We start from the raw sequence: 20,807 nt of genomic DNA, 5'->3' as shown, positions 1-20,807 counted from the left end.
ATAAACTATAATGAACTTGTGATTTAGTTTATAGAACATTTCTTGGCATTTAAATTATCTCTCTTTCCAAATTTCTTTTAAAAAAGAAAATTTCTAAAATTTTATTTTATTTGAAGATGCAAAGAAAGGGTTTTAAACAAAATATTTTTTCTTACTCCATAAACCTCATATGGTTCATCATAAAATTCGAATTTAAAATTTTAAAAATAAAAATTCGAGTTTGAGAAAATTTTGTGACAACGAAACAACAAATAAAGGCTTCAAGTAGGTATGTTTGCCCACAATATAAAGGCCTTTAGAGAATTATTTAATGCCAATTGCATGATATGCGGGGAAATATAAAGATTTGAGAAATCTTCCCAAGATGGATATGGGTGTGGAGACAACCACCAAATCCGAGTCGTGATTTGATAACCACAAAGTTAAAAAAAAAAAAAAACTTTTAAAATCGGGAGATTTCAACTTAGAGCATGAACCATGGCCATGGCTGCTATATCTTCTAAAAACCAAAGCCAATTAAAAACTCAACCTGGTTAAATTCTCCTTGCCAAGAAAATTAATTTTAGTTAGACTTGAATTTCTTTTATAATTTACCAAAAACAAAAAATCTCTTGTATATTAGTTGTCAGGAACCCAAGGTGCCGTAACCATGATAGACTGGAATCTTATTCCTGCTTTGTCGGGATTTTTTTTTTTTTATAATTTTTATTGTAACAGATTAGGAGATTTTGAAATTTTCTTATAATATATAATTAATCTTAAATATAAATTTGTGATGTGTTTTTTGTGAAATCTTCAAAATAAAATAAATAATATCTTACAAGTTAAATATAAATCTCCACAAATGACATCAAAACTTAACATTTGACATGAATTAAGTGCTATATGATAAGAGTTACTTTTAAAATTCTAACATCTAATGTAATCTTAATTCTATGATTTTGTGTGTGCAGTTTTGTGATTTTGTTTGTATTTATTGTTGAGGTTTATAGGGACATTGAGCTTTAATAGGAGGAGTTTGTAACATTATATCATACATCGAAAAATTATGAGAATCTACTATGATATATGAGTAGAGATTTAAACTTAAATTTATGAGACGTCTTTTATGAGATAAAATTATGAGACTTTCAGATTAAAATATATAATAACTCCTAGGTTAGATGCGGGACTTCAATTTAAAAAAAAAAAATAATTTTTTTTAGTTTTGGATTTTTTGAGATTTAAAAAAAATTACAAATATTATATCAAGAGTTTTTTATATGATTGTTTATGTTGATTGGTTGTTGTTGTTTTTTTTTTTTTTGAAATTTATTAAAAAATAACAATTCTAATGTCTTTAGCTTTTTAAAATTTTATTTTTTATTTAAATTCTAAATTTCGTAATTTTAAAAAAAATTTTAATTATGTTTTGGTTTTTTTTTAATTGATTTTTGTGTAAGTTATTTTTTAATTGATTATTGTTTTAGTTGCATTTTTTTTTATGTCTTAACGGTGATATAAATCTAACAATTTTAAATATTATACGATGACATAACATGAAAACGATACAAAAAAATTATGTATGAATTTAGTGTAATCGTATTTGATATTTTAATCATGTCATCATGATTAAGACACCATATTATTTATAGGGATGTTAATTTTACCCATGTCTAATGAGAAACTTAATTTTTTATATAAGTAAGGATGAGGATGTGTATTATATTATGGGTATGGAGATAGAGATGTGTATGATTTTAATTTTTTATTTTGTACGAGGGATGGGGACAGGTAATATAATACTTGACTCGTATCCGTATCCTACATATATATTTATAAATATTTATTATATAGATTTTTATTAAGTAATATAAATTTTTTTAGATTAATTAAAATTAATATACTTTTATTGAAAAAATATATATTAATATATATATTTATAAAAAATTATCTAACTATACAAGATAAAAATAAAAAAAGTTAACAAAATTTTGGTTTTTACTTTTTTTTAAAAAAAAAGTTATGGATATGAGGATTACACAGACCCGTCAAATACCTACGGGGATGTGGATAGAGATAAATTTAAAATATCTACTGAATATGAATACATGAATGGGTATAATATAAAAATTTAGGGATGAGGATAGAAAATACTCTACCATTCCCATTTACATTTCTAATTAGTTGTATCGTGTTCATGTCAAATAATAATGACACGCTTAAGACATAATAATATTCATGCAAACATATATAACATACAAACTATAAAAATTATTTTAATTTATTTCTTGAATAAATTAATAATCATATTTATTGTATCATATCGATATTTAAATAAATTATAAATTTTTAATTTTTAAAATAATATTTTATTTAAATACTAATTTAAATATTTTTTTATTTGAATAAATAGATTAATCGTGTTAATCATGTCATGTTATTTGGGTTGTATTAAACAAATTAATTTTAAATGTATTAATTATATCGTGTCATGTGTAACACATGTCATAGTTGTATTTAGATTATTCGTATCACTTAAATATTTGTGTCATATCAAGATTATTTATATCATGTTTGAAATCATATTTGACATGAAATAAAACATAATGACTGTAAATTGTCAGGTCTATAGTGGCGGATCTAGATCTAAGATTGTTTTCTAGGGTGGTCTACTTATAATATATACTATAAAAATATCAATGAATTTACTAATATTATAGACGAAAAAGGTGTCCATGAAAAAATTTTGGGTGTAAAATTATTTTACATTTCAATCTTTAAGGTTGTCCATAGGAAAATTTAAAAGTGATTAGTGAAAATTTTCTTTTCAAAATTTGGAAGTGTCCATGGACACCTAATTTATAAGGTAGATCCGCTTATATGTCTTAATTTGTAATTAAGATTTAATGCATTGGTTAGTTTTAGGATTTTTTTAAGTTGACTTTTTTATTGATGAGTTGAATATATTTTTAAGGATTTGTATTATTTAGGTATTTAGTTTGATTTGTTTAGAAAAAAATTGGTGGGTTTTTTAATTGCCACAACACTTCCTCTTCCCTCTACACACCTCATATTATGTTTTTTTTTTAATTATTTTCTATTTTATTATAATTATAATTAAGCAAATGAAAAATATTTAAAATTTTTTTAAAATCTAAAATATCGCATAGCGAACACTAATTCCTTAAAGAGAAGTTTTGAAACAAAGAGTTTTTTAAAAAAATTCAAAAAATAATACTTAACAAACAAAGGACTTATCACATGTACAGTCACATGTCACCCTACTATACCTTAAAGGGATAATTTTAATAATATGTTATAGACGTGTTTTACATTATCCAACATTCACATGAATGATGGCTTTAAATTTTTCTCTTTTTTTTTTTTATAGTTTAAAACGGGGTTAAAAATTGCTAAGTAAAGTCTAGATTTTTTTTTTTTGATACATTAAAAAGCAAGAAATTTTAAGATCTAATTATGAATTTAATTTATGTTAATAAAAAAGGAACTTAAATATAAAAATAAATAAATTATAATTCCTTCACTCACTATCTTGCTTTCTTTTTAATAAAAGGATAGTACTCGAATGTCTATTGAATGAACTAGATTATATTCCTTTATAAATTGTTATTATCACATTTAATTATTATAATTAATAATTTTGTTTTCACACCATATAATAAAATATAAAGTTTTTCTTACTTCAAAAAAAATAATGTAAAGCCTTTTGTGCAAATGTGAATACAACAGGTTAATATTATTGGCCTCGGAGAGTTTTAAAATTAACCAATGGATTTGATCAATCTTCCATCCTTTTCCCCTTTCGTTTTCCGAATTTCTACATCATATATAGGTTATATTAAACAGGGTAAACTACATTTTTGACCCAATTGTTTCGTTTTTTATTTTTTTATAATACAATCAAAAGCATATATTTCCAAACTGTATACCCAATTCATTCTCCAAGTGATTTTAAAAATATTTTTTCATATTAATTTAATACATTTAAAATTTTATTGTCAAAGTATTTATAAAGAATCAAATCCTGATTGCTAAATAAAGGGAGTTTATCAATTAAATCCCGTGAATCTCTAGCTGGTTTTTCGTATCTGTCCTATAGTCTTCAATTCTTACACAGACAAAAATCCACATAATGTTATCTAAATATTAATGTGCATACATGTAATGAATTATATTTTTAGTAGACGTAGGGAAAATGACATAAGGAAAGGGGATAGAGTTAGGCAAGTGGGAACTCACCCAAACTTTTAAAATAAAATAAATGGAAGAAGTTGACTTTGTGTGCTGTTTTATTGTAGCATTACTTACCTTTTTTATTCTTTTTCCAATTTCTTAATTGATTAATAAAAAAAAATTGTATAAATATTTAAAAAATGGATTCTTCACTTATTTCTTCTCTATATAAAGTAGCAAGCCCACATGCTTTCTTCTGCCATCACCAATTTTCTTTCTCTTTTGTCGTTATTGTATGCTTGTTGATCATTACCATGGAGAAAAAAGCTTTTGTTAGATTGATGCTACTTTTGCTGGGTTTCTCTTATCTTCTGCTTTCCTGTGCTGCTGTTCCTACAACAAGTAAGCATAATATTTTAGCCAATTTTAATTGTGGATTTTGATGTTAACATTTTGATTTGTTGATGAAAAATTTATTGATAGATATTATTTAAACTTTTACTTGGTTTATTTATAGGAAGCCTCATGTCAAATAAGGAACTCCCTTCTTCTTCTGTCCAAGATTTACTTACTCAGGTCTCTTCTCTCTCTTCCTCTCTTTCTCAAGTTCATAATTTTTCAAGGCATATAATATTCATAATTTTTAACAATTTTTTTTTTAATTTTTTGACCAAAAAGAAAACCTGGAATGTCAAAGCTATGACAACCCAGGAAAGCTGTCAGACTGAAAATTTTATTTTCTTTCAAGTCATGCTAAACATTTTTTTAGAACATTCATGCAAGTTTTTCTTCTCGACATTGGTTGTATGCATGTAATAATTTGAATAAGGTTGTGTTTTGTTATTTTTGCAGGATGTAATGAAATTGAGTGAATCTGACAAGTTGTTTGGGGAAGGATATGCATTCGTTGAGGAAAGAATGCTAATGGAAAGCACAGATTATCCAGGGACAGGTGCAAACAAGAACCATGATCCCAAAACTCCAGGGAGAGCTTAAGGAAAAAAAAAACCCATAATTTTTACATATTTGTTTTGTGTATACACCAAGACATGAGGGAAAAAATGAGAGTTTGGATCTGGGTTTGGGACTTTGGTTAGTCCTATATTTTGCTAGAATATCCTCTCTCTTTTCCTTTTTCTTCTTTTCTGTCTCTCCCTATCTCTATCCATAATCATATTTAAGGTTGTTTTATTTTTATGTCTAAAGAGTTGTATTATAATCTAACTTTATTGGAAAAACTGTGGGAACTGGGGAAGGTTTTGGGCTTCACTTTACACATAAATTAAGGTAAGTTTCTCCGTATTATTTGGTGGGTTAACTTTTGATGCTCTTCTTTGTAGTTGTTAATTATTTAATTAAATAAATAAATACTACCCTATAAATGGCAGTTAATGTTGGAAATTGTGAATGCTCCAAAAAGTGCTTTTTTGAGTTTGTCACAAGTAAATTAAAGCGTAATCAATGATATTGTATTGTACTTTTGTTGTTCACTGTAAAGTAATCTTTTGAGATACTGAAAATAGCAATGGGTGTAATTGGTAAGTTTCTCTGCGGATTTCTCGATTCAAATAGTTTCTTTGGTGGATTTTTTTTTTTTATTTCCCCTTTATAAATTTGCCCGACTCAATAATAATTTATTTTGGGTTCAACTTATATCGGAATCTCTTATTAACATTAATCTCGAATGCATGATTATTTATGCTATACGCAATGCTTTTATCATAAAAACTTATTTTATCTTATAATTCCATGATCAACAACGATTAGTGAGAGAATGGAAATTAAGTAGTATAATCTACGATCACTTACAAAATTCTTGAATATAGAAGTAAGTGAGACTTGGCATGTATACTAATTTGTTAGACAATACTCCTTTAAGATAGAGATATCTACAACTGAACTTTTGTGAGAAACGATATAAAGTTTTTAGTAGTAGAATTTAAGTTATTGCAATTAAGAGTTAAAATGGATAATTTTTTTTTCTTAATGGAATTATAATAAAACAAACAATAGGTCTTTTGATGATAAGGATTAAAAGGGATAAATTTTTTTCTTAATTTGAGATAAGAGGCTTGAACTTGAATTTTTTTTTTTTAATAAAAGATGTCATTAGTTTGGGGATATAAAAAATGATCGTAAATGTTAAAATTTAAATTTTATATTTGTTCGATAGTATTTCTTAAAAATAATTATATAAATGATTTAAATTTAATTTTGAGTTCAATTTTTTTATATAAAAGACTATAATTTGAGAATAAAAGAAATCATAAATATTAAAATTTGAACTGTTGAGTAATATTTTTAAAAAATAATTATATGAATCAATTAATTTTTTAAAAATAAACGGATGCATTCACTTGTTTGAGTAGTAGGTAAGAGGCTTGTTTTCTTATGAAATTTGATGGCATTTTACAAATTAATGGTAAAAAGGAAGAAAGTGAAATGGTGATTATGGGGAATGAATGAATGATAAAAATTGTAGGCAATGAATAATGATGGTGATGGAGGCGATATGGTGGGTAACGGTAAGCCATGAGTTGGACTCTGATGATGCTGTTGACTGATATGATATGGGTGCCGATTGTGATATTTGGTAATGACTGCTATTATTGTTGTTGTTGAGAATGTGGCAGTAGAGATTTTTGAGTAGGTAAGAGTTTAAAAAATAACAAAATTACTTTCTTTTTCCCCAACTCATTACTTTGTTTTTGAAGTTTTGGAAAATATTTAAATAAATTGCTGATTTTCTTACAATACAATTATATGTGTTTTTAGATTTTATTTAAGCCTTATTTTCTTTGAAACAATTTTAAATGATTATCCCTCGTATTCGTATGATACATTTAATTAATATTTTGCTTTATTCGAAATACTTTTTATAAGAATTAAATCCTAATTAAAAAAGTGATTTCTTCTTTTTGCCAACTAAATTGATCCTTTGAGTAACAATAAGCTTGGCACTAAAACTTCTCTCATTAATTGTGATTTCGGTTATGGAGAAAAAAGATGCATGATAGATAAAATAAATTTAATAATTCGTGTATTTATGTTAATAAAATATTAAAATTTATGTATTTTTATTATTTTTTATAAAAAAATTATGTATTATAATTTGTGTCAACATAAAATCATGAAATATTTTTTTTTGTTTTGTTAAAATTATATATAATTATTATTAAAATTTTAAACCATATCATATTTATATCTTATTTTTTATTATATTTGTATTATATCATCGTATTGTGTTTTAAATTATCAACATTTTTATTTCAAATAATTGAATATTTAACTCAATAACAAATGCGTATATCACCTTAATTAAAGAGTTAGATTTTAAATTTTCATCCATCAAAATTATATTTGATATATATATATATATATATCTCCAAAAGAAGTATAAAGAATGTGCATAACAGTTTAGTAAGGGTTCAAAATATATATTTTTATCAAAATTCATGACTGCAAGAAATTTTTGAGGAATGCAGCGTGTCATATATTTTTCCTTTCTTGAATTGAAATTTTCGTAAAAGCAAAGAAGGTAACAAATAAGGAAAAAGACTGCAAGTAACCATCCTCAAACCCAATTTCAGTAGTGGAGCATACGACGGGTGGAGATGGACCAAACAATGAATGCCTAATCCAATTCTCACCTCCAATCCACTAATACTGACCTTTTATTTTTTATTTTTTTAAACAATAAAACAAATCCCTGAACTTTATCGTATTTATATTTTTATTATATCCAAATAAGTTTTTAACTCTTAATTTAGATTTAAATAAATTCTTAAATTTTAATTTGTATTTAAATAAGCCCTTAACATAAATCAACATTTTATTTGTAATAAGAACTTATATAGATATAAATTAAAGAATAAGAATTTATTTGGGTATAATAAAAGTATAAGAATTTATTTTTTTTAAAAAGGAAATGGGTAAAGGGCTTTTTTAATATTTTAACCCTTTTTTTATAATTGAGATTATCAAAAATTAAATTCTGATTGCTATTGATTTTACTTTTTTTTAGTTTATTTAATAAAGAGTAGGAGATAAGGATGTTGAGGTTTATACTTATATCTTATGTGTTATCTTAAGCCTTCTTAATTATTAGGTCGAAAAATAAAAGGCATTATTGATTTTACTTTCACTAGAAAATAAATTTTTCGGAGAATGATGAAAGCGTCCACGATTATCCATCTAGCTAACCTTAACACTTCAAAACGAATAGCCATTTTTTAAATTAAATCACAAATGTTAATCTAAATGATATTCCCAATTATGGAAAAAAATAAAATGAATATAAATATATCAAATAAGGAAATTGTTTTAACTTTTATTATATGACGATATTGTTGGTTTAATTTATGGACAAGATATTGAATAAAAGCTTAAACAATTACTATAACCTTATTCTTATTAAATAAATTCGATTGTAAAATTTAAAAACTCTGCTCATTTTTTTATAGTATGCTAATTTAAATAAATTTAATAAGGTGGAGAGAAAGAGTCAAAATTCCTCGTTTGAAATATCAAATTCAGATCATTTAGAACATCCCCTATAATTATTTAATTTGATGAAGTTTGAGGTCTTAAACACACGGAACTTTTGTAAGCCAACAAAAGATCTAAGCCCAATAAAATTGTTTTTCCTTTCGGTCATTCTAGACCTAGATCCAAGTAAGCCAATTTTGGATTAACATTGGGCTGGTGCCGATTGCTTGTGCTTTGAATCGCAAATAAATCAAGCCGTATTTGAATTGTCGAAACCATTCCAATTTGAACTCAAACCAACATTTTTTTCAGTGGCTTTTAATGATTTTGAATGCCTTTTATAATTATGTATAGATTACATAATTTGTAATTTTAAATATTATATAATGATATAATATGAAAATGATAAAAAAATATAAAATAATAGATTTAAAATTTTAATAAAATTATATATAAATTTTATAAAAAAATAATATATATTTTTTACGTTTGATATGTTGATACAAATTTAATTTAATTATTTTTATATTTTATATATATTTAATATAATACAGAGATAATATAAATATATAAATTATAATTTTCAATTATATAAGAACGGTGATCAAATATAAATATAAAAATAAAGATTTGGATCTAACATTAGCTAAAATTTCATACTTTTACACTCTTTTTTGTGTTTTTGTCAAAAACTTTGTCAGTATTAAAGTCCATCTATAATTTTTTTTTAATTAAGAATAAAAAATTATTTTATTTTTAAGTCAAAATAAATAGTCTAACTCACAAATAAAATTTACGAATCTTTAAAAAAAATTTTAAACCGATAAATTGATTACCAACCTAAAATCTTAAAAATTCGAATATAAATATTTCTCATTTAAATTTTAAACCTTAATCACTCATGCAAAACCCTTTTATCATGGCTTTGACAGCCACTGCAGAGATTCTGACTAAACAGACAGAGGCTCATTTATTCCTTTTGCACTTTTACACCTCGTGGGGCCGAAATGACTGCATTAACAATTAAACCATCACTCTATGTTTTGCTTTAATGGTCACAAAAAGTTAAAAAGTGAAGCCGTTCTCCTCTTAAACTTAAAGGTTAGAACTTTAGATACTGTTTACTTTTGAAAATTTGTTCCTTCACCCCCGGCTCCTAAGCCCACCTTAAAAGAAAAAATAAGAAGCTACCTGCTCACCAACAAATGAAGGAACAGTTAAACTAAGTTTAGATTTTACTATATTTTTTATGTTTTGGATGTGATGAAATTAAATTTGAATATTAATTTTAATAAAATTTATTTAATATAAATTTTTATTAAAATTTTTTAATTATAATTATAATTATAATTATAATAATAATTATTATTTTTAATATCATCATAATCATTTTTATTATTTATTTTAACGAAATCTTAAATCAATAAAAATTATTTAATTGAAATAAAAAAAAATTTTGATAAAAAAATTTTCAAAAATAAATAAATTATTCAATTTTTAAAATTAAAATAATATATATTATATTTGATAATTATAGATTATAATTTAAAATGATTTTAATAAATAATTATTGATAAAATTTGAATTTAAAATTTTTTTATAAAAAAATAAATTTAATCGATAATATAAAAAAAAATTCATTGAGATTCGACGAAAATGTTAAATTAATGTGGAAAGATTGCGTTTTTAGAATCATGTGAAAAAAATTAAATCCGAAAAATTTTCGAGAATATTCGTAATTGTTTTATAAATAATGAAGGACCAGTCAGATTAAGCCACATTGAAGGCAGATCGTACACAGAAATAATAGATCGACACTAGATTATAGATGGGGCTTTGCTACTCCTTGAAGTAAAGTAACCAAAAAAGTTCAAAGTTAAAGTTCGAAAGGTTTTTTTGTGGGGCCAATCAAGCCTTTTTCTTTTGGTCACAACAAAAGGTTAGCTTTTTGGGTGTCAATAAAACTAAGGGAGGGGCCACTTTTTGCCAAAAGTAGTCACCGCAAAGGCCTAGAATGAGGATGGGATTGTTCTGACATTTTTCACCATGGCATTCAAATCTTTATCTTGGTCCTCCAAGCCCTGGCCACATGTAGTGGTCCCATTAGAAAAAATGTGGCATTTTATCCGAAAACTTAAATTTGTTTGGGTTCTAATTGGCCAAAAAATTATTTGGATTTCAAGGATGTAACAATATCAATATAAAAGATACTATAGATGATTAGATTTAAATTTTAAAATTTTTTGATTAATGTGACTCGTATTTGAATAATATTGAACTTGAAGCTTTGCAAATTGCAACGAAAATTTGGACCCCATCGGGAATCCTAGTCGCCAAAAAATATGCATAGCCAAAAAAAAAATCTTAATCCAATGTTCCCCCAAATTAAGCTCAAAATTTTTATAAATTTTTGAAAATTTTGACCTAATTGTCATGGTGTCTTTCAAAGGAACATATTTTTTACAATTAATGCATTAGAATTTAGTGAATCACAATTGTAACTTATGTAAATTTATTAAAATATTATATAAATTTCACACATAATATTTTATTATAATTAAATAATTTTATTATTAAAATATTAAAACTGTAAATGAAATTCTTCACATCTTTTTGCTATTATCAAACTCATTTTGATACGATACAAGTTAGCATTTTATGCATCATCAATTTGGGAATTTTTCTTACTCATTTTTGTTCTTTTATATATATTTTTATTATAATGAAATGTTTAATTTGGGTTGAAATAATGAAGCAAAACATTAGTTTTAATTGGGTTAAAGGGTATAAATATCCTTAAATGATAATTTGATAATCATTTAAATTTTTAATATTTTATTATAATTAATCAAGTTTTTAATATTTTATTTCAACTCCATTAAATTTTTAATTAGACGAAATATAATCACGTAACAAAATTGAATCAATAAATTCTTAAATTACTATCAATTAAATTTTAAAAGGATTTTAGAAAGAGATGCGAAAAAAGAAAAGAAAAGAAAAGAAAAACAAAAAAAAATTATTTTATTTAATTTTTACATATAATAACTATATCTTGTAATAAATTTTTATTTATTTTATTGATATCATATGAAATTTTATTTTAATTGATAAAAAATTATTGGTATTAATTTTTTTATCCAAATAAAAACTTAAATGAATGCAAATATATAAAAAATGAGTTAGTTGATTGTAATAAAAAATAACAATTTAAATAATTTTTATTATAATTTAGAGATTTTTTATACTCTTTTAAACTTTTTACTTTTAGTTTTACAAACTTTATAATGTCGTTGGTTGAACTACTTCAAACTAAATACTACTTGTAAATTTAGACATTCAAATCTTTTTAAAATTATTTTTAAAAATTTTAATTCAACTAGACATTTCCATAAGCCCGGGACATTAAATTATTAATAAAAAATTATTTATTTATTTTAAAATATATTTAAAATATTAAAATATTTTATTTTTAAATTCTATTATCTTGTGCCGGCAGGTCAACCATACTAATCTTGGAAAAAACTTTTAAAAAATTGATCAAAGTCTGACCCAATTCCATTCATGAACATCTCTGCTCGTTGACATTGTCTATCTTTTCTTTTCTGAATTCTGAGTCGTTGAAGATGTATAACTCATTCACCTTAGGCCTAGTACAATCTCAGTTCACAAAACAACAAGTAATTTCGCTTTCTAAAATCTTTTATATCTACTTGTTTTATTTAACATAAACTCCCTAAAATTTTGTGTTGTGGTATATATTTATGGCATTGAAACTTTTCGATCATTATCTGAGCAAACTTAATAGAAAGAGTTTGAAGTCTAAAAGCGATTCCCTTATGAGACTTGTGTCGAACAATCTCAATCGGCACAAAGAATAGAATATCTTTTACAATCGAACATTTCATTAAAATGAATATTTTTATTAAAATATTGAAATGATTGATGCGTGTTTTTTTTTTATTTGAAATCTTTTGATGTTCGATAATCATTTTAAATCTTTATTAATTCGGAATCAATTCGAATTAAATTTTATAAAAAAAGTAAATTCTCTCAAATTTATTTTTTTTATTCATAAGACTCGAAACTTAAATTTTATTTAAAGGTATAATTAATGCATGATTTATTATTAAAAAAAAATAGAGTTGGAATTTCTCATTCTTCAAATTAAAAAAGAAAATAGCATCTCTCGTTCTAACCTTGGGAATTTATGAATTAAATCAAAACCAAATTGATCAATAATTAATTTAAAAAAGTTTTGGTTGATGACATGATGCACAACGAATGAAAAAGTACAATTGATTCTAACTAGAATGTATTTCAAGTAGCATAGCATAGAGTATTGAACTTGAAGCTTTGCAAATTGCAACAAAATTTTGGACCTCATTTGGATTCCCAGTTGCCAAACAATATACTCCGCCAAAAAAGACACATCCAAATCCAATGTTCCCAGTTCCTCCCAAATTAACTTGCTAATTGCCACAAATTTTAGCCAGCTGTTTCATCAATCTTTTCTTAACGAGATGAATTTTTTTTTTCAAATTTGATTTTTTTTATAATATGATCAATAATATTTCAAGTTTTGCTCAAATATAACTTTTTTTCTTTAAATAATTTTAAAGTGCACTCCTTACAATAAACTCTTATTGAGTCATCGTTACGTTTTACGATTAAATGCAATTCAATTATAAAATAATGTCAAGATACAATAAGAAATTTTTTCATTACCCTCTCAAATAAACCTTTAATGCATAAAAAAAAAAAAAATGAAAGGAACTCTCACCATGACACAATTGAATTTTATGATTGAATTTTTAATAGTGCAATTAGAAAATAAAATCACAACATGATGAGAGTCCACGTGATCACCTTATCAAATAAACTCTCAATGCATTAAAAATTTTAGGCCAAAAAGATAAATACTGTCATTAAATTATAATTTAATAATTATTTGAATTTTTAATATTTTATTAGAATAAATCAAGTTTTTAATTTTTTATTTCAACTCAATTAATTTTTAATTAAATGAAATTTAATTACATGGTAAAATTGAATAAATTAATTTTTGAATTACAATTAATTAAATCTTTAAAAAGATTTAAAAGAGAGAAGATGAGAAAATTTTTATTTTATTTTATTTTATTTTCATATATATTAATTACATCATGTGATAAACTTTTATTTATTTTATTGATGTCAATTAAAATTTTATTTTAATTAATAAAAAATTAACTGTTTTAATTTTTTCATCAAATTAAATGTTTAATTAGATATAAATAAATATTAAATTAATTAATTAAAATAAAAAATAAAAAATTAAATAAAATTTTAATTATAATTCAAAAACTTTTTATATCCTTTAGCTAAAATTTTACTTTCAGAATTTTTTTCATAATGATCAATCTTTAGTTGACAAAGAAAAACACATTTCCTTGTCAAATGAAATTTTTTTTTTATCTTTTTCAAATCTCATTTGAAAAACCCAATATTCCACTGTATGTCCTCACAACTTGCTAAAACAAAAATTAATTAATGCATAATAGTATTACTCATAAAATAAAAGGAAAAAGGTCCCAAAAGGCAATACTGGGGAAGCAACTGGCAAAGACGCTGAAGGCGGCGTAAAAAGCGACTCTCTTTCATTGTTTTTGTTCTTTGGCCTCTCAGTTTGGTCGCTTCTTTTTTTTTTTTAAATGAAAAGGGCCCACATTTTAGTCCTTTTTGCTTTTTCTTTCCTTTTCTTTTGTCTTTCTTACGTCAGCTCCATCGTTAGCCACTACATCTCTTGGCCAAGAAATCCTTCCTCTTTGCTGATTCGGATACCAGCTGGCACCAGTTCCATTTATTTTCATATAAAATAAATGAAGAGAAAATATTTTTTATAAAAACAAAAATACTTAGATTATTAAGCACTTAATTAAAATTTTTTTAATTTTATAAAAGAATAAATCTGAATTCATTTTAAAATAAAAATATATGTTTATTATTGAATCATATATTTAAATATTTTAATTGATTGAGAATTATAAATATACGACATTACATATAAATCAAACAATTTTGAAAATCATAATTTATCAGAGCACACTTTTATTTTTAAAATTATTGTAATAATTTATTGAAATATAAAAAATTAACTTAAAATATTCATATTCGAACATTAAAAATCGAATAAAAATTGTTTTTTTTTTTAAGTAACATAAAATTAACTAAAACTTCATTGATACAAAAGAAACTGACCAATATTGGGGTTTTTAATCTATATACAATAATTGCATATCAATTGCTTGAATAATGGTTATAGACATATAGTACATAAATGATACTATTTAATATTACATTAATAAGTGATTAATTTAATCGATTAAAATTTATTTTTTTTAATACAAAAAATTTATGTTTAAATTTTATCGATAATCACTTAAATTTTTGTTCCCAAATGCTTTAGATTCATAATTTAATACATGTGATACATCTCTTTTTTATATTTGAATTTAACAAAAAATTTTGGTTGTTAAAATTAAAAATTTAAACATTTTATTAATAAACCATATAAGTAATCACCATGTGATACATTTCTTGTGTATATTCATATGGCCATACCAGTGAATAAAAAAAAAGATATGAAAAATAAATATCTGTAAGAATAAAACAATGTCGACAATTTATTAAGTACAACTGTTTCATTTAATACACTGGTAAGGTAGAATATTTAAATGATTTCACTTGTGGAAAATTTACTAGTTATATTTATTATTTCATGAATCTCATGAAAAACACACAAAATGTGTTATTTAAATTTCCAATTTTCTTTTTAACTTCAAGATTCCATAAACATGATTCTCTATTTTTTTAATCAAACATTTTACCATTTGCAAAAAGAAAAAGAAATTATCACCAGCCAAATTTTCTATTTATAAAAATAGGATGACATGGCTTAGATTTTATAACCTGCTAAGAAATCAAACTGAGTTTCCCAAATAGACAGCTTATCTTTAAAAAATTAAAAATAGAAAAGCAAAAAAAAAAAAAAAAAAAGGTGTTAAAAAAGGTTAAAAAATTATTCTCTGATCCTTTACGTTCTTTATGCTTTATCTTAGAGACTTTTTTAATCAAAATATTTTTTCTTTAGACATATTTTCATTGTTTTTTTAAGTGGTTTTCTGGTATTTCAGAGAAAAAGACTAAAAACACTATAAAAAGTTGCTTCCTTTCTTCTCCAAAAGAGACTCTTTTTCCTCATTCTGAAATCCTCCGCCTTTGGTTTTTGGTTCAAGAGTCATGGTTCTTGCTCTTCATAGTTGCAAAAACACCAAAATTTTTATGTAAAAATGAACGGTGGAGATCCAGCTTTCAAGCTCTTTGGAAGGAAGATTCCTGTGCCTGAACCTCAGATTCATGCTGGAGTAAGCTTACTTATATCCGAAGTTCATTTCTTTTTACATTGGTTTTATGTTTTTGTCTTTTTGTGCTTATTCTTTTTATGTTTTATTCTGAAGTTAGCTACCCATTTTAGCTGTTGTTGGTAGCTTCATATTTGTGGGTTTTTGGCGTCCTTTTGGTTTCGTTATGATTTGTTGGAAAAGTTCGATTTTTTCTAGCTTTGTTTTGGTCCCAAAATCTAAGTTTTTAGGACTTGAAGACATGTTTTTCATATTTACTCTTTTTTTTATTGAAATCTTTAATTTGACTTGTATTATGAATGAATTTTGTTTGCTTTTGTATGGTATAAATGAGAAATGGTTTCATTTTTTTCTCTGTGTAGTTTCCTTTCTTTCCATTTTGCTGTCTGATGTTTATGTGTTTTTAATATATGGTTTTAAATGAACTAAACTTAGCTTAAATTTTGCAAAAATGGGGGCCAAGTGTGGCTTTGGATGCTCCGGGAAGTAAGCACATACAAAATATATTTAGCTTTTTTTTAATTCCTTTTAATGACTTTCTCTTACTTTTTTTTTTTTTTTCATTTTTCTTTTAGAAAAATAATTGAAACCTGTTGGTTGATTTTGGCAGTAGAGATTATATATTTATCAGGAATTTTCTAAAACTTGTTTCTGTATAGAATTTGATTTTCTTTTCTCTGTTGGGATTTTTCTAATACAAATTTCTATATAGAACTCTTTATTTGTCAGGGAGGTTTTTCCACTGTAACAAAATTAAGCGACTATTGATTCTTGTTGATGAATTTTGTTTGAATTTATTTTGATAACAATATCCTGAGGGTTGGTGCACCATGTTTTTAATTATCTTGGATGTTGTTAAAGTTTTCATTGACAGACATGAAGAGCCAACAATCATGTGTAATTTGTTTTTTAAACTAGATTGGATCATGTAATTTTGATTTCCTTTTAGACTATCTTTTCCTGAATTTTGAATCAAAAAAACAGCTTTATAAAGGTGTTTATTTTATAGATTTTTTTAGTCTTTGGGTGATGGGTAAAAGCAGTTAGTCCAACTTGATTTATTGGAAGCTGTTTATTGTCGGTACCTTTGCATAAAGTTATGTAATTATGACAGTCATACTTTATAACTTGTTGCTAATCAAATTCTAAACCTTGGAAGAGGTCAGCTTGAACATAATTCCTCTTAATTTGGTCAAGAACAACTTCTTATATATTACTTTAACTACAGTTTGACTGATGGGTTGATGACTGCTTATTGTTGTTTTATAACTGATATTTTATCACAATCATGTTAAAGGATATGCTTTGTTCTTTTTTGTTAATATGAATATAGTCGGAGAAGCCGAGAGTATAAGTTGGTTCTTTTACTTTTCTTTAAAGCCTTCTTATTTGTGAATCACATAATGCAGAACACTATCTCTGATTTTCCTTTCAACAAGAAATGTAAAAGACGAGAAATGGTAGTGAGTGTTCCATATTTTGATTTACTTTTTCTCGCTTGGCCAATTTACTTATGACTTCTTGTTATAACTGAGACATCTATTTTGATTTTGAACTTCAGGAAACGAGTAGTGAGGTAACAAACACCGAAACTGAAATTACTCACACAAACACATCTGGTGAGCCAGATAAGTCAATTGCAGTAGAAAACGATAAGGAAGAATACCAAAGTTCTATGAAACCGAATGAGATACAAAAAAGCTCTAAGCCCAAAGATGAACAGCCAGAAACAAATAGTACAGACCAAGAGAAAGTTTTTAAGAAGCCAGACAAGGTCCTTCCCTGTCCACGATGCAACAGCTTAGACACAAAATTCTGTTACTTCAATAACTACAATGTCAACCAACCTCGACACTTCTGCAAGAATTGCCAGAGATACTGGACAGCTGGTGGAACAATGAGAAACGTTCCTATTGGTGCCGGGCGGAGGAAGAATAAGCACTTGGCCTCTCAGTACCGTCAGATAATAGTTTCTTCTAACGGAGTGCCAATGACTCAGATAGAAACCCCTGACTCAGCAAATCAACAACTTCTATCTCCTGGTGAATCTACAACTGCCTTTGGGCCTTCCATAGGAAATGGAACAGTTCTAAAATTTGGTGCAGAAGCACCTCTTTGTGAATCCATGGTGACTGTTCTTAGCCTTGGAGACCAGAAGAAATGTGTTGAAACGGGTACAATCAGTTGTGGAGAAATACGAGAGGAACCCTCCTGTGGATCTTCTGTGACTCCTTGCAGCATACGGGGGAATGATTTACCTGGAAATGTGATGCAAAAAGTGCGAAAAGGTTTGGCAGGACCTAATGAGCAGGATACAGCGCATCCTCCACAGTGCTATCCTGTTCCACCCTGGATTTTTCCTTGGAATCCAGGTCTGAATAATGTAGCTCCCACGGCAGCTGGTCAGTGTTCTTCTGAGCGTATTGGTGCACCAAATAGCAGTACTTCCAATGCAGTTCAATGGTGCCCTACACCAATGGTAGCTGTTCCTGGATTTTGCCCGCCAAACATTCCTTTACAAATTGTGCCTGCTTATTGGAGTTGTATGCCTCTATGGGCTGCTGGTAGAGGAAATGTGTCATTCAATGGTGCCAATGGTTCCCTATCTCCATCATCCTCTACTAGCAACAGCATCTGCTCAGGCAATGGCTCACCAACACTAGGCAAACATTCCAGAGAACCAAATTTTGTTGAAGAGGAGCAATCAGAAAAGTGCATCCTGGTTCCAAAGACACTAAGAATTGATGATCCAAATGAAGCTTCAAAGAGTCCTATATGGGCTACATTAGGTATTAAACCTGACCGTAAGGATCTTTTACAAGGAGGTAAAATATTCAATGCCTTTGAATCTAAAGCAGGAGGCAAAGACCATCTACCGGATGGCAGTCATTTTTTGGAAGCAAACCCTGCAGCGTTTTCTTGTTCTCACACAGTCCAAGAGAGCACATAGGAACCCTTTATAATATTTGCCTGGAAATCTTGCTTTATGATGTGCTCTGTGCATATTGAAGGCACAAATTTTAGCAATTCTTGTTATGCGCCCGGGAGATCTGTGTTTTTCTCTGGTCTGAATGCTAAAGCTCTAAGCTCATAGGATGTAAAGCTGTGCCGGTTATTGACAAGGTAGGAAATGTATCCATTCGTCTTTAAGAGTTCTGTAAATAGTATGTAGAAGACAGTGAGTTGATTGAGTGGTGTTCATCATCTGCGGCCTATTCTAAAATTTCATTTTCATACACTCACATCTCTCTTTCAATGTAATTGGCAAACAAGAAACAAAAAGATGAGCGAATTGTCTTTTGATTCTTATCTATTCGAACTGTGTTTTCTTCAGAAAATATGGTGTACACTATCTCCAGTTTTGAAGATGGAGAAAAGTTTCATAGCAAATAGAGTTTCATTGTTAATTTTATGCTCCATTTCCTGAAAATGTCAACCGCTGCAAGATCAGTTATTTAGCATTGCTGAAACTGCATTGAGTAACATGCAAGTGGGATATTCATATTCAATCTATTAAACTCCTTATGATGCTTCAACTACTGTTAGATGGAATATGAATAATCTAAAGATAGGTTTCTACATCTGCTACAGGCTGAATTAGTTAGATACCTTCACTCCAGAAGTCCAGAAACTATATTTCTACTTCTGTCAATGAGGAACACTCGGTGAGTTAAATTCTAAATGCAACTCATCAACGTAAAGAAGTGATTCCTTGAAATTGTCCAGAGAAGAGACCATATAGCTACCAGTTTATTTCTATTGATACTCTTAGTATTCAATGGATTTGGTAATTAAAAAATATGACATGAAAAAAATCCGAAAAAAGATACATGAGTTAAAATTTTATACGAGTTTAACAATTTTTGTATAAAATATAATATGAGTACATAAATTATCAGGTCCATTACTTCAGTAGCTCACATTCTCTGGAAAGATAAGATATATAGTCTTAGTTACCATCAGCTATCAACAATGAATCACAAATAAAATGTCATGGTTTATTCATTGCCTCGCCATAAAGTTGGATTATTCAGGTGTATATGATCCCTTATGCAATCTTTATCTCTTTATCCATTTTGTACTTTACAACCCTTTTTCTCTTCCCCAAAAAAGTCTATAGAGAGTTGTAATTGTCGACCAATTTACCTGTTGTTTTTTCCTATTACATGTCAAAAAGAAGTTAACTAACATGATCAGGCTCTTCATTTTTTTTTCCTAAAGCATTTAAGCAAATCAAATGCAGTTTCGTCACGGAAGTCTGTATTTCTTCATATAGGGTAGACCATGAATATCTATCTACCTACTTTCAACTTTTTACTATATTTTCTTCCAATCTCCAGTCTTTTTCCATTGATAAAAGCAGTAGCTAGAAGCTTTTGTAAGTTCAATCCCCAAAAAAAAGGTTCATTTTTTAAGATTTAAATACGTTTCGTTTTTTTTTAGAATGAGTGCTACAAAAAAAAAAGCTTTTTGTGATTTTTTTTAATGGCATTTCACTATTAAACGCTGTGAGATTCAGTGTTCTGATAAAAATGGTGTTTGTACCAAAACATCGTCAAATTAGAATATAACGGAATTTGTAAAATCAAACAATTTTAATTATAGCCTTTTGCAGCGTTTGAACAATTAAACGCCGCTAAATAATTTTTAAATTTAATTAAATTAAAAATATAATTATTTTGAATCTCTCTTAAATTTGAAATGCAGTGTACTAATTATTTCACGATGTTTTACTAAAAA

At 26.4% G+C, this 20,807-nt stretch overlaps 2 protein-coding genes across 4 annotated transcripts; both read left to right on the top strand.

Moving 5' to 3' along the window:
• Positions 1–4,396: 4,396 nt before the first annotated feature.
• LOC149518145 (uncharacterized) lies at positions 4,397–5,577 on the top strand. The gene is made up of 3 exons (XM_089763848.1): positions 4,397–4,578; positions 4,694–4,752; positions 5,029–5,577. The coding sequence occupies exons 1-3, from the start codon at positions 4,491–4,493 to the stop codon at positions 5,170–5,172; spliced, it is 291 nt and encodes a 96-aa protein (XP_089619974.1). The 5' UTR covers positions 4,397–4,490; the 3' UTR covers positions 5,173–5,577.
• Positions 5,578–15,755: 10,178 nt separating this feature from the next.
• On the top strand, positions 15,756–19,371 carry LOC111276996 (cyclic dof factor 1-like). Of its 3 annotated transcripts, none has more exons than XM_089763846.1 (3): positions 15,756–16,070; positions 17,477–17,530; positions 17,629–19,371. In XM_089763846.1, exons 1-3 carry the CDS (start codon positions 15,996–15,998, stop codon positions 19,015–19,017), a joined length of 1,518 nt encoding a protein of 505 aa, XP_089619972.1. In that variant the 5' UTR covers positions 15,756–15,995; the 3' UTR covers positions 19,018–19,371. The 3 variants fall into 3 exon arrangements, with proteins under 3 accessions (XP_089619972.1, XP_022718804.2, XP_089619973.1); XM_022863069.2 differs by having other exon boundaries at positions 15,778–16,070; positions 17,477–17,527; XM_089763847.1 differs by lacking the exon at positions 17,477–17,530 and having other exon boundaries at positions 15,791–16,070.
• The last annotated feature ends 1,436 nt before the right edge of the window (positions 19,372–20,807 follow it).

The sequence above is a fragment of the Durio zibethinus genome, chromosome 7 (genome assembly GCF_047325235.1).
Source record: "Durio zibethinus cultivar Kanyao isolate XHJ-2024 chromosome 7, ASM4732523v1, whole genome shotgun sequence".
Lineage (NCBI taxonomy): Eukaryota > Viridiplantae > Streptophyta > Magnoliopsida > Malvales > Malvaceae > Durio > Durio zibethinus.
This window is presented reverse-complemented; position numbering and strand designations above follow the sequence as displayed.